The sequence below is a fragment of the Gymnoscopelus microlampas genome (assembly GCF_963454915.1).
Source record: "Gymnoscopelus microlampas genome assembly, chromosome: 16".
In the NCBI taxonomy this organism is placed as follows: domain Eukaryota; kingdom Metazoa; phylum Chordata; class Actinopteri; order Myctophiformes; family Myctophidae; genus Gymnoscopelus; species Gymnoscopelus microlampas.
Window position 1 is genome coordinate 22,059,175 of NC_139953.1, and position 14,449 is coordinate 22,073,623.

The 14,449-nt window shown below is 43.6% G+C and overlaps 1 protein-coding gene across 1 annotated transcript in view; it reads right to left on the bottom strand.

Annotated features, from left to right (window-relative positions):
- Positions 1-14,449, bottom strand: part of utrn (utrophin) — a 227,020-nt gene that overhangs the window by 22,184 nt on the left and 190,387 nt on the right. The window contains exons 72-76 of the mRNA XM_084082101.1: positions 11,005-11,171; positions 8,401-8,512; positions 5,227-5,363; positions 802-840; positions 119-184 (exon numbers count right to left, since the gene is read on the bottom strand). Of these exons, the coding sequence (XP_083938227.1) occupies positions 119-184; positions 802-840; positions 5,227-5,363; positions 8,401-8,512; positions 11,005-11,171 (521 nt within the window). The remainder of the gene's footprint in view (positions 1-118; positions 185-801; positions 841-5,226; positions 5,364-8,400; positions 8,513-11,004; positions 11,172-14,449) is intronic.

The following is a 14,449-nucleotide window of genomic DNA, read 5'->3' on the forward strand; positions in this document are numbered from 1 at the left end:
CGCTTGTTTGAATGTGTACATGAGGCCTGTGTGTTTTCTTGTTTTTGTAAAGCAGTTACTTATGCCGTCTGAAGATGGAGATGCTCGGGTGATTGATGGTGAATGTGACTTGCCGTACCTGCTGGCATACTGCTCTATCCTGGAATGGGTGTCATCATGAGAGAGCTCAGGTGACTGGGGCAGCCTGGAAATGAATGGAGCAATGGAGATGGATGAGAGCTCATGACCTCACACACTCAACCTCACACAAAACGAAATCCCACAGGCAACCCATTTAAAGAAAGAAAAATAATCTAAGAGACAGGTTAGATGATCCTACAAAGAGTGATTGAAGAACGGGATGATCTACGTAGCGGTTGAATGGTTTCTGTCAGCTGCTGTTTGGATGAGAGGTCAGACGCTAGAGCGGGATGCTGGGTTGTGACGGGGACGAAGAGGAGGGGGTTAGGAGAGGTACAGGATGCTGTGAGGGAGGGAGGATGGTGAGTGAGTGTTGGTTGCACTTTCGGCTGTTCGAACGGCAGGCAGGCAACATGCAATACTGACTATATTCACACAGCAGCCTTTTTGCTCTTACGTCATGCTCAAGTATGACCGTAGACAAAGAGCAAAATGGTTGCTGTGTAAATGTGGTCTATCGGGCGGCTTAGTGGGGTGATAGGGAAGTGCTGGGGGTGGGGGGGGGGGGGGGTACTGTAGGAGAGTGAGTTTTGGTGCAGGAAAGGGATTGGGGGGTGTCCTTTAAAGGCATTCCAGGGTGGAGGAAGAAGGGGGGGGTTGATGGGTGTCGTCGATACTCACTCATACTGCTCCGGACACATGCTGATGAGGGTGACAGGACTGTAAGAGAAACGGAGTGGGGGAAGGAGGAGGGATGGGGAAGGAAAGGCACCAAATCACATCTTTTAGGGTCACGTGGTCACTCAGCGGGTCACGAGTCACAGCAGGGAGGCACAGGAACATCGACCAGAGGGGATAAAGGTTCTGCGTCTGTCCCATCCCACACAGCAACTGAATGGCTGGACTTAACGCAGTCAGAGACCAGGCATAGAAAACAAATGACACTGGATGCTGTGCTGATGAGCGTCTTGGGAGGAAACCTCGCTCAATTCTTGAAGAAGTATTGAGGTTGAGAATAGCGTGTATGGATTGTGGATTTGACTGGAAAGCATTTCCCAGCACAGTAATTTTTTGATGAATTAGGCTTGTGACAACTCCGGCATACTGAGTAAGCTGCAGTCTTTATATAGGTCCTAATTCCTGCAGCCTTTTTCTTTTTTCATTGCATCCCTGCAGGATGTCTCGAAATAGCCCATCACGATACTAATCACAGTATTCCTATCCATATTTATGAGATGTGGATGATGACAAATATCATCTCTTACCAGTCATTAAGTTATTTCAAAATAATCAATGACCAACTGAAATGCCAGAGGATTGTGTTTCTGTATTTAAGAAAGTATTTTTGTAGTTTCCACACTGATTACTGGTAGTAACTGTCTGATAGAAGCATGGAGAATATGAAATTTGCATGTAGCTTAAGAGCTCGGTGAAACAAATTAACAGATGGTAAAAATAGAACGGAAGTCTTGTTATTTTCCTTGCGGAGGCGGACGGTGTGAGCCGATAACAGAACAGGAACTGAGGATAAACATAGGACAGCGGAGAGAGATTCAAAGGGATAGGTGTAGTGCGGAGCTTATATCTCTCACAGGGGGACATCCCATGTAGTGTTGGGCATTTCATTTCTTTTTGAAGGAACGTAAATTGTGTTTGTTTTTCTCTCGGTTCTCTGGTTAGTTTTCGATCCTCTGACCCTTTGCCACCACGGCAAATCAAACTGTGTGTTAAACTTCAGATGGGTGCACTCTTGTGTAAACATCAAAGGGAACTGTCAGAGGGAATATAGGGGAGAGTAAGACATGAGGGAAAGAGTAAGAGAGCAAAGTTATGAGGCAGCAGGGGCAGAAAGGGGTGTAGGAAATGAACCATGTCAAGAGAAAAATAAAATAATGTATGACCATCAAGTAAAGAGAGAGGAGGAGAAAGTCAGAAGGCAGAGAGACCTTGGGAGCTTTTGGTCTGACAAATGTAACTGTTGTGGAGAGTGCAGTCAGATGAAGGCTTGCTGTAGCCAGTGATGTACAGCACACAGCGCAGAGCTACAGTATGTTCACATTTCACTGTGGTGAAATGTGTCAAGAGCCAAAGCAGCCTGGGATACAATCAGACTATATGGCTGTAGAGTTTCAAGAACCAGTCCTTTCATCATCAGATCATCACTCTAGTTGATGAATCCCATAAAAGCCTGACAATCACAGCGATTTAGCCTTAGATGACACAAGGACTGTTCCATTTGATCCGTTTACACTCAGCAAAGCTATTCATCTATCAAAACAAATGAAAATATTTAATAATTAAATTTGTGTCTATCTTTTTAAATTAGATAATCCAAAGAAGCCCACGCAGGTTGTCTCAAGGCCAGTTAGATAAAACAAACAACCAGACATAGAGATGGTTTTTGACAGGACACTTTGGCATTTGGTAGACGTCTACTGAAAGAACAGAGCTCAAAGTCCTGGCAATGGGTTTAATGCCTAGCCAACATTAAACAAAATATCTTGGCTAAGAGACAGAACCACAACAACATGCCGCCTCTCAAATTCAAGGAGAAGGGCATTTTCATTTGTAAAGCCTTGCTCAAATGATGGAGGGAAATGGAGACTTGTGCCAACTGGCTTCAGAATCACAGTCTACAGTATATGAACATTATTGCTGCTGGCAATTTGAAGCCATTGGCTCACAGTAACTTAAGAAATCTTGCCTTACTGGCATCCGATGTGAATTTCCTATCTCTCTTTTTCTCTAGAGACGGTTTTGAAACATTTATACGCTTTACTCTCCTCTTTTCCACCACTAAGTACCGCAAAATGGCAAATCCGAAATCCTATGATGAAATGTCATGCACTTAAAAAAAAAGAGGTGGCAAAAAGTGGGTGGCAAAGAAGAAAGGAAGAACAATATCAAAGTGGGTGAGAGTGGGTGAGTGGGTGAGTGAAAGAGTGCTTTAGTGCAAATAATTATACAGTGGGTGCTCTATTTTTCACGTTGCAAATGACAACTTGTGGGAGGTTTTCTCTGTCAAAGCTAGTTTGACAGACTAAAGCAGGATAAAGAAGTCATTTCAAATTATGAATTTCCTTAGAAAAATAAGTTTGAGCACGCTGGAAACCTACTAATTTCCAAAAAAACATAGTTGGAATATTCTAATGCAGGACCTTTCTTATTGCCTGTGATTTTGAAAGCTTTTTCTTGTGTTGGTGAAAAATGTTCAAGGTAGTATCGTCAGTCCTGTACGTTACAAGCTTTTGCCTATCATATTACTCTAATCTGGTTACCTATTAGAAACGGGTCAAAGGAGCAATGATAATAGGCATTGTGGCACAAAATGTCACAACATTCATAATATGTTGACCAGCTTCAATTTGGTAATACTATTTACAAGCTATAGCAATTCCTTCATTTTCTATTGACCTCTTTTCAAATAGGTAACCGGCCACCTAGGTTATTCTGTCTGAAGCTAAACTAACTATTAGCCTGACTTCAGATTTACTGCTCAGTTCTGCAGAGAGTTTAGCTTATCAGTAGATGTATTGTTAACAGGAAGTACCATAATGTGAGAATATAATCAAACCATTCGTGGATGCAGGATGTTGTATCTAATGGCACCAGGAGCTCAACAGATTGTCCCAGACTGATCTTTAGTTTGAGTTCACGGATTTAGAAAAAAAACTGCAGACTCAGGCTTGTTTCTGATCTTAAAGCTCTGTATTATACACAGACCTTCAGCCCAAGGCCCATGGGAGAGAGGACATACCAGGGAGAGAGAGGACAAAAGGAAAAAAAGGTAAAAGAGTCCTATATTTCTCCAGGTCTCCATTTCCTTCTGCCACGTTTTACGAATTTTCACGATTCGCCACAATTTCTCTGCCTTTTAAGAGGCATTTATCAGGCAGACAGCATTGCAGGAGTAATTTTTCACGGGAGAGAAGGAGAGAGGACCCACTAAGGTGGGAGGGGAGAGGAGGAGAGCTGTGTGGATGCGAGGGATGAATAGCCGAGTGCAATCCATCTGCCAGCGCCCGTGTGACAGCCGGGTGAATTCCCTTTGAGAAAATAGGAGACTGTAGGTACATACATGCACCTATGCAGGTCCTTGGGGGTCACTTTGTTCATATAAAAAGAGGGAAAGCAGGACGAACTGATAGATGGCAACAGGCACCAAATACACTCAATAAATATAATGGACCACAATTCCCCTTTAGGCAAGTGGTTAAGATGTTGGCTTTTCACACAGGAGACACGGGGTTCGATTCCCGGGTGTTACATAGACAGACAACAAAGAAACAGGGCCACAGAAGTCTTAAAGGAGTAGTTCACCCAAAAAATGACTTATTTTCTATCAATTGCACACCCCATGAAGCCTTGAATACATGGATTTATTTTTGTTTTTGTCGCATTCCTAAGCCAATAATTTGATTCCCGTCTCCTACCGGCTAATGTATCCGGTAGGAGACACAAAGTAGATTATTTGTGTCTCCTACCGGATACACACCCGGTCATCAAATTATTGGCTTAGGAATGCCACAAAACAAAAATAAATCCATGAATTCAAGGCTTCATGGGGTGTGCAATTGATAGAAAATAAGTCATGTTTTGGGTGAACTCCTCCTTTAAGACAGAGCTGATAGGTTAGCATAACACACACACACACACACCCCAGGAGGGACGTCTCCCTGCCTGCCTGGGGGCATCTGCATAATGTTTGGCCAGTTAAACAGCGTTCCGCTGGGGATTTATGGCCAGTACGGAGCCGTAAATCAAGGCTTGTCACCAGGGCCTGGTGGTACCGAGAGGAGATCTATAGTCTGGGACTGGCACCAGTAATCACTGGGTAGACAGGTAAATAAACGCATGCTGGGGGGCAAAATTAACATTCCTCATATAGTGTGGGGAGGAATGGATGCCAGCCTCTCTCATCCGGTACACTTCTACTGAGTGTGTGCTCAAGTGACTAAGGACCATGGCATGTGACATTTATAAAAAATGATCTAAATCAAATTAACATCAGACCCCGTCGTGTTAGACCTTTTCTGAAAGCATAATACACCGACAAGCTGATCAGCTGGTTACGACCGTAGGCCGTAAGTGCTGAATGCTACTTACGTTTCCATGTTGTCTCCCTCCAGAACTGTCTGGACGGGCAGATAGCCCAGACGAGGGTGTTTGGCAAAGTACTTCTTAGAGCGGAACTTGTTCTTCAGCACCTTGGTGAAGTCACGCATGTCCTCTCCTGATGTCGTCTGTCACGGTTTGAGAAAGAGAGAGAGAGAGGGAGAGAGAGAGACAGAGAGAAAGAGGCAGAGATGGATAGAGAGATAAAGAGAGCGTTCACAATACAGTATGTGTGCACTTTTTCCAGTGTTCCAAAAATGTATTTTGTGCAGAAACAAAATGCATGTTTTGCTAATGAGACAATTAGCAAAGTACATTTTCCTTGGGAGTGGTTTTCTGCTTTCCTAGCAAAAAACTAATTATCACAGTGGTCTGACCAGAGGGAGGGAGGGGGAGGAAGAGAGAGAGAGAGAGAGAGAGAGAGAGAGAGAGAGAGAGAGAGAGAGAGAGAGAGAGAGAGAGAGAGAGAGAGAGAGAGAGAGAGAGAGAGAGAGAGAGAGAGAGAGAGAGAGAACTTCAACAGAGGATTCAGTGAAGTGCTGGGGAGCTTTCTCAGAGCTGACAGATGTGGCTAAATGAAGACACTCTAATGAGTTCACATGCCTTATTAGTGATTGCAGAGAACTTAATATGGCAGCTTGAGCGAACAAACAGCAACTATATACAGTAGGAAGCACGACAACATCAATAGAGAGAGAGAGGATACTGTATGTCACTGGTTCTCATAGTAGGGTCTGTGCAGGGGTTCCAGGGGGTGCCCAGCAAAATGAGGAATAGTTTAAACATAATAGGGCTTACATTTAAACATTTAAGCCCAATTACATTATTCAAGCCTTGCACAAAATCATTTCAAATGGGGGTCTGCAGTCAAAAGACCCCATTGATATGTATTTACATATCAATTTTGGGGTCGTTGAGAGCCAAATGCTTACATGTACTTGAGTAGGTTTATTATGTTATTAATACTGTAGATGTTTTGACAAAGCTACAGGTAATGAATGACTGTCAGCCAACAAAATGATGACGGGACATGACACACTCGCGCCCCAGAGCGTTGAATCTTCTCTACACACTTATACAGAACTACAGTGATCTACAGTATACAGCACTGCATCATATTTATGTGTTTTCAACATGACTAAAAAAATAATAATAATAATAATAAAGCAATAAAAGGCCATAAAAGCACAGAGATTAGAGAAAGACAATGTTATTAAATGACCATTCATGAGTCTCATGGTGGCCCTTATCCATTTTTGGTATTGGTAAAGAAATCTGTTTATGTTTTGCAGCATCTGCCCAGGTTCGTTTATTCAATATACACTTTATACTGTTTCGGGCATAAAACTGGAATAGAATTCTGTTTTGGACCTTGTTTGTTTTTCTCTGAGGAAATAAGCAGACACACAATAAAAGGGAGGCGATAAAAGACCGTCTCTTCCTCAGCCGATGCCATTGAAGAAAGAATTGACTCAAAGTAAGTTCTCCTCAATAATTTATTTTTATTTGAGCTGATTCTTTCTGTGATTAGGGCCTCACAAAGAGAGCAAGAAGACAGTGAGTGTTGGTATTAAAACTGTAAAACTCATTAAAAGTTTGTGTTGTGAGTGAGATAATTTAATGTCTCAGTGCGGGGGAACATCAGGAACATCTCTTGAAGCAAGTTCTAAATAAAAACATCTTCATTTGAGTCGGTAATTTGTACCCTCAGATGAACAACATGGCCCATGGCAAACGCGTTAATCACCTCCCACGCCCTGACTTTTCTGCAACTTTGTTGGGAATACAATTATGTTATTAATTCAAAGTCGGTGGGCTTTAACCCATTCAATCCGGGAATGCATCTGTGTCATTTTAGATTTATTTGGCTATTCAAAAATAGCAGATATACAAGCTCATCTGCTGTATTTGGCCGCAGACCCCCAACTCAAAATATGTTGTTCCAGGGACCCCCAGAAGCAGAGATCGGAGTTAAAAATGTTCGCTTTAAAACATATCTACGTATATATATTCAAAGATTTGCACAAAAAAAATAGCAGATCTACAAGCTCATCGCGCGGCACTTGGTGCCGCACCATGAGCTTGTATATCTGCTATTTTCTTAATAGCCAAAGAAATCTTAAGATGACACAGAAGGATGATCTCTGACTCTCCGCTACTTAACTTTTCTAGGTCAGTATCTAACCCATGTGCGGACTGAAGAGGAAAAATACAAGACAGAAACAAGAAAGCACTTTTCACGCTGGGCAGCTGACATCTGATGTTCAACGAGCTCCTCTGTTCGTCTGTATGTGTGCCATGTTAATTTGAAGCAAAAACAACATTCAATTTCAGCAAGACCCCGACCACCCTTTTTAATTCAAACGTTCTCCACTGTCTATTGGCGAAGAGTCGAAATATTTCTTTCTGGCAGGGATTACTTACAAACAGCTCAAAGAGGTGTGAAGCTTTTACTGTTTGCTTGTGTGAATCCAATTTAATTGGATCAGCTTGCTGAGAGTTGACCACTGAGCAAGTGGGGGAAATCAGCAATATTGGAGGAGAGTCAGAGAGTTGTTGTGTGTGTGTGTGTGTGTGTGTGTGTGTGTGTGTGTGTGTGTGTGTGTGTGTGTGTGTGTGTGTGTGTGTGTGTGTGTGTGTGTGTGTGTGTGTGTGTGTGTGTGCTAGTCAGGTCTGGGCTAGACAAAGCTACTGTAAGAGATATAAAGGGTACACGCATTAACACAGTGAAGATCCATCTCAAATGAGGGTTTTTAAAATCAAGTTTTAAATTCTAGTTATATACCAACACTGAAATGGAAAATCTGTTTTTGTGTGTGCAAATGCAGGAGAGTAGGAGTTGATATTGCCTTGGGAGTACAGTATAAATCAAATCTTTCAATACAGAAGGTGGAGGAGTGGGGAACCCAGACACTTGTTAAGAGAGCATGCCCTGTACTGAAAAATAGGGAAGAGCGTCAACTAAATTGACAACGATATGTTTGTGTGTGCTTGCCTGTGTGTGCCTTCATTATATGGATGAGGGCAGAGTGTGAGTGTGTTGAGCAGAGATATGTGTTGAGCTAGAAAGGTGTGTGTGTGTGTGTGTGTGTGTGTGTGTGTGTGTGTGTGTGTGTGTGTGTGTGTGTGTGTGTGTGTGTGTGTGTGTGTGTGTGTGTGTTTTACCGGTGTGCAGTATTCCACCATGGGGTAGTTGAGCTTGTGGCCCTTGGCCGTTCGCCCAGAGAAGAAGCAGTTCTGACACACATCATAGTTAAAATGCTTCAGACTGCGATACCTAGAGAAGGAAGAAAGAGAAAGAGACAGGGAGAGAAAGGAGAGAGAGAGAGATGAGGGTGAGATGCATCACAGGGAAGAACATATACTGTAGGTGCAATCGCTTCTGTCATCTCAGCAGGTACACAGTATGTATGTGTATATGACACATCGTTACAGTACAACTAATCTATGGCATCGGTTTCCACTGTCATAACTATCTCACACACACACACACACACACACACACACACACACACACACACACACACACACACACACACACACACACACACACACACACACACACACACACACACACACACACACACACACACACACACACACACACACTTAAAAACTCTGGCATTCTGACAGACATTCTAGATTTCCCAGCTAAACCCTTTTGTCAGTGTCCTAAAAACAACAGCAGCCAGGATGCCATTTAACGGCTAAATTGAGACATGAGGAATTCAAACATAATAGCTCATGTATTTTATCTCTCTCCCACTCTCGCCTCTCTCTCCTCTCCTCCTCTCCAGCCCTCCCAAGGTTAGCTGACTGATGAGTTACGAGAGGGAGCCATACATCATGGGGCGCAACACCGCACACTACAACTGGCACGTCAAACGCACCATTACCCACTGACGTGCAGCATATTACTACACACGGGAAGGGGGGGGGTTCTTGATTCACCTTCACATTAGCAAGAATGCCACGACTCCCTTTAATTAATGAGTTTATCCGGTAATTAACAGCCTCTTTCTTCTGACGGGATCCATATTAGTTGGTGTTGGAGTTGATGAGGGAAACACCCGGGTTGCTACGTGGTCCATGTGTCAAGTCTCTCTAGACCAGTGGTGCAAAACCAGTGGTCCGGGGACCACTAGTGGTCCTTGAGGGGGTTACAGGTGGTCCCCAGCTAAATGATGGAGAGTTGGTAACCAAATGGACCCTTATCTTTAACTCTTGAGAGTGTAAAATGAAACCAAATGGACCCGTTTCATTTTACTCTCAAGAGTAAAATCTAAACATCAGCATTACTTAATTTACAAGAAGTCTACACAATTATATTTTGATCAACGTTTGCCTGTTATCTCTCCTAATGGTACCACATCAATACAGCATGGATTCGTGGACAAAATCGTATCCAATGATAACAAAATATTCCAAGTTTTGGGTCTGAGAGGCAAAATCTCATCAAATGGTGGCTCAAATGCCGAATAAATAATGGACCTTGATACAGTATGAAAAGGGCTGAAAACCACTGCTCTATACCACGCAAAGTGCCTGCTCTGCATTTTGTCCCCTCCCTTTTCTCCCACTCCTCCCTCTGTCTTGGACTCTGTCTCCCAGATCGTCTCCTCCTCTCATCCATCACTGACATTGCTGGGGAGTCTTGTGCTTCGTCAAACGTCTGACGGTGTTTTCCCTCGCTGAAGGGGATCCGCGAGGAGACAACTCCCCCATACATCACTCCACCGCTTACCGTGACCATTATTCCCTGTCTCCTTTTTTTTTTACATGGATTTGATTGATTCATGTGTTGGATTTTATTGTATTGCATTCAGTCTTAATAATTAGTGCTGTTTAAATGTCTGGTGGTGTGTGTGTGTGTGTGTGTGTGTGTGTGTGTGTGTGTGTGTGTGTGTGTGTGTGTGTGTGTGTGTGTGTGTGTGTGTGAGAGCGAGCGCAAGTAAGAGAATGAATGGCTGAGTGTATAATGTGTGTGTGTGTGTGTGTGTGTGTGTGTGTGTGTGTGTACCTACAGTATTATGGCTCTCTGTTGCTGCCCAGTGCTGATCTTTTCAGTTTCAGCACTGGACAGCGACACTGTTCATGTGGGGTATCAGTGGGTGCCAAAGCATGTGCACGCGCATGAGAGAGTGCATGAGAGTGTGTGTGTGTGTGTGTGTGTGTGTGTGTGTGTGTGTGTGTGTGTGTGTGTGTGTGTGTGTGTGTGTGTGTGTGTGTGTGTGTGTGTGTGTGTGTGTGTGTGTGTGTGTATGTACATGTGTGTGTACGAACATGTGTGTGTATGTCTATGTGTGTCCAAGTAATTCTCCAGATGGTATTTAGTCAGTGGCATATCAGCTGCTGACATTTAGATAAATGTCTGCCCTCCAGAGCTGCCCTGGCCTTTCTGCTCAACCTAGAGAGAATACCACAGATGTGTGTGTGTGTGTGTGTGTGTGTGTGTGTGTGTGTGTGTGTGTGTGTGTGTGTGTGTGTGTGTGTGTGTGTGTGTGTGTGTGTGTGTGTGTGACCACACACACACACACACACACACACACACACACACACACACACACACACACACTTCTGCATCTCAGCTGGTGTCTATGTATTTGTGTAGACAGAGTTGTGTGAAGACAAACAGCAAGAGGTAAATGTCAAGTCTTTCTGATCAAAAACCCTTGATCTCTGTGTGTGTGTGTGTGTGTGTGTGTGTGTGTGTGTGTGTGTGTGTGTGTGTGTGTGTGTGTGTGTGTGTTTTTGTGTGTGTGTTTTTACCTGAAGCCAACGATGGGGCATTCTTTACAGATGTTGCACTTGGCCTGGTGTTTGGCCGTTTCGGCGGCAGCCACTCTGTGCAGCACAGGGAGCCAAACCATGGACTGGGGCTCTAGGCGCATCCAATCAACAAAGTGCCTCGGCTCAAGCTCCACCTTGTTGGTCACCTGGAGGAGAAGAGAGGCAGGCCTTCGGGAGTTAGAAGCATTCAAATGAAAAGTTTAGTGAACAATTTAACTTTTATGGTTAGCGTAAATTTCTTAGAATAAACGTGATATGTGGTGCGGAATTCTAGACATTTTGTGTTGCCCGATAGGAAAACAGAGACCTATCGGGCACCATAGTGTTAGCCTGCGGTTGTTAACTGAGTGTAATAAACATAATAAACATAAAAATGACAATGCCCTCGGTTACATTATGGGGTTGAATTGTGTATATAATGTAAATAACATTTTTATGAACTGCTTATTTGACTTTAGGAGCTGAAAATGTGCTACAATAAACATTCCTAATTGATTTTTTTAACACCCTTGTTGCCCTTGCATCCTGCAGGACCATATAGCCTTGGTGTTTGATGATGTGGCCATTTTCCTGAGAGTTACTAGCCATGAAAAGCACTCGTAAACTTCTACGCCAACTACTGCTCGAGGATGAAAAACACCAAACACTCAGACTTAAGGCCAACGCAGTCGACCCAAAGAAACATTAGAGGACATTGCAAAATAAATGACCAGAAACGTCAAAAAGAATTGGTGTTCAGCTGCAGAACATAATGAGACCATTAGATACGCAGCCATGGGCTTTAGATCCACTCAAACCCTTAGAATGGAGGGGGAAAAAAACATCTCACTGCTGACCTTTCAATATTCCTTGACACATTTAAAAAGGGCAGCGAGTAAACGGTGGATACTAGCATCTGCCAAACAGCATACATTGTAAATTCGATCTTGAAGGAACGTTCTGATCTTCAGCAGCTTTAGTGTATGCGTAGTACTGTATGTGTACTCTTGTTGTAACCGTAGATTTGTGCCTGCAGGGCTCTACAATTCAAATCATTACATTTTGAATTAACCCTATCAGTCTATCACCATTGAGGGGGCTGATGATGAGATTGTCAATAGTTTATATTTCTTGGCATCATATTCTCTGACGAATCGGCTCAACGTCTTTTGTTCTCAAGAAAGCTAAATTATTTTACCCAGGATAGCAGCGCGCTACACAGATTTTTATAAAGGTGCCCTACGGAGTGTCTTAAGTTGTTTTATGACCGTATGGTAAGGTAACATTACTCGACAAGAATAATAAATCCCTTGAAAGAACAGTAAGTCAGACACTCTGTGCCACCCTGGTCTGGAAAATGTGTCCTTGTTCCCCTGCTACCGTGCCATAAAAATGTCATTAAAGTTTCAAAAATAGCTTCTTTCCAAGCACTATAAGAATCTTAAACAACGAATCTATGTGCTAATTTGGGGGGGAAAAGTGGTTAGCTGTGAACTACTGTATGCATTATGACTTGTATGGGCACAGTTTTTGTTTCTTAAAGCAGCACTATGTAACTTTTTAGCATATTATGTCCCATAAAATTATAAAGTAACATTTTTAAGCAATAACACATATATTTCCCTAAATGATAGACTCAGGGGGGTCCCGGCTAGGGGTTTGACTGTTTTACTATGTATAGGGGAGACGCTCGCATCGCAGTGTCACGCTGCGATGCAAGCTTGTAGATCTGCTAATAATTCTAGCACTGCCCCTACCTGCTTGCGATTGGCTGATTGGACCGCCCCTTCCTACTCAATCACACTGGTCACACCAAGGCAGAACTGCCAATCAAAGTGTCGACTGGCCAATCACAGCACATCCTCGCCGGACACACTTGCTTCAGGCAGATGTAAACAGTGTGGTCGTTGGGCTGAGTTTGTTCCCCCCCCACTTCACCCACGTGTGTCTGTGTAAAATTCATGACCGCCCACTGCGCAGTGCACAAGCAGACAGGCACGGGTATAGAGTACAGAAGTCCTGACGTCACTCGTTCATCCCCAGGTTCGTAAAGTAATTTCTCTATGAAAATAACTTCAGACTTCGGTGCTCTAGGGAGCTCGCCAAAGTATAAAGCCACGCCCATTCAGACAAAAGAGTCAAAGGTAGAGTGTCACGTCACGCGCGCGACTGAGCAGGGATGCAGAGAATCTTGGGTAATGAAGGCAAAGGCTGTTATTTGTGTCCAAAGTGGCCACTGATACCCGAAACTACACAGTGCCACTTTAACTACACATATGTATTCTTAATATATTTGAATAATCCTGTACTCTGTTGCATGTTATGTTTAGATGTATGTGTGTTTTATACATTTTGTTGAGCTTTGCACTTGTTAATTCCAATGTGGGTGACCACAAATGGCAAATAAACCTCTCTCTCTCTCTCTCTCTCTCTCGTGTGTGTTGTTTTGAAATGAAATGTCAACATGAAGCCCCAGAATGTGTACAAGTGTGCTGGGACTAAATGTCAGACTGACACACGAAATCTTAAAGATCACACGCGTCGAGACAAGATGTGGGACAAAGTGCACCGGGACACAACATGTGGAACAAAGTGCACAACACCGAAAAGGACAGGGATTTCATCTCTTTTTCTGATCCCAGCCATCCATCTGACATCCTCTGTTCCATTCTTAAAAAGGAACAATGCTGAATGTAAGGTATCGTAATGTAAGGCTAGGACTAGTTCAAATCAATATTTGATCTTGATCTTCCCAACAGAAATCTCAAAAATCAAATCCCAAGACATGTCTTCAGGCGGAACGTTTTGACAGTTTTTCCTGTGATAATAACAAAGGAAAGATGATAAAAGGTGACTGGCAGAACACCCAGGGGGTGTTCACTCATTCATGCTTTATGGAGCAGGTCTTGACTTTATTCTTGCTGCCATCTCTGGCCAAAGTTTTAGTTCTCCGGAGACCGGCACTCTCCTCTTAAGCCCTTCCCTACTCTGCACTCTGTCCATCACTCCTTCCCCTCACCTGTCTCTCATCCTTCCGTTCTCCTACCTCCAAGTTGTCTCCCTAACAGGAGAATTATGTGCACTTGCACATTAATTACTGCCTGGGAGGGGTGGGACGGAGGGCTGCGGGGATGGAGGGATGGAAGGATAAATGGAGGATAGTTGATGGAGACTGCTGAAAGAAGCCATATTTATGAGGGCCCAACCTGTTCATCACAGGCCTATTAAACGCAATGGACTGGGTGACTGCCCAGTACAGACACTGGCAGGTCAGGTGGCACACAGGCACGCGTGTGTGTGTGTGCGTGCGTGCGTGCGTGCGTGTGTGTGTGTGAGAGAGAAAGTAAGAGTGTGTGTGGGGTGTGTGTGTAAGTGCATTTGTGTCTCTGGCTGCATGCCTGTCTGGGTTTATGATTGAATGATTAATGTGTGCAGGTACCTGGCA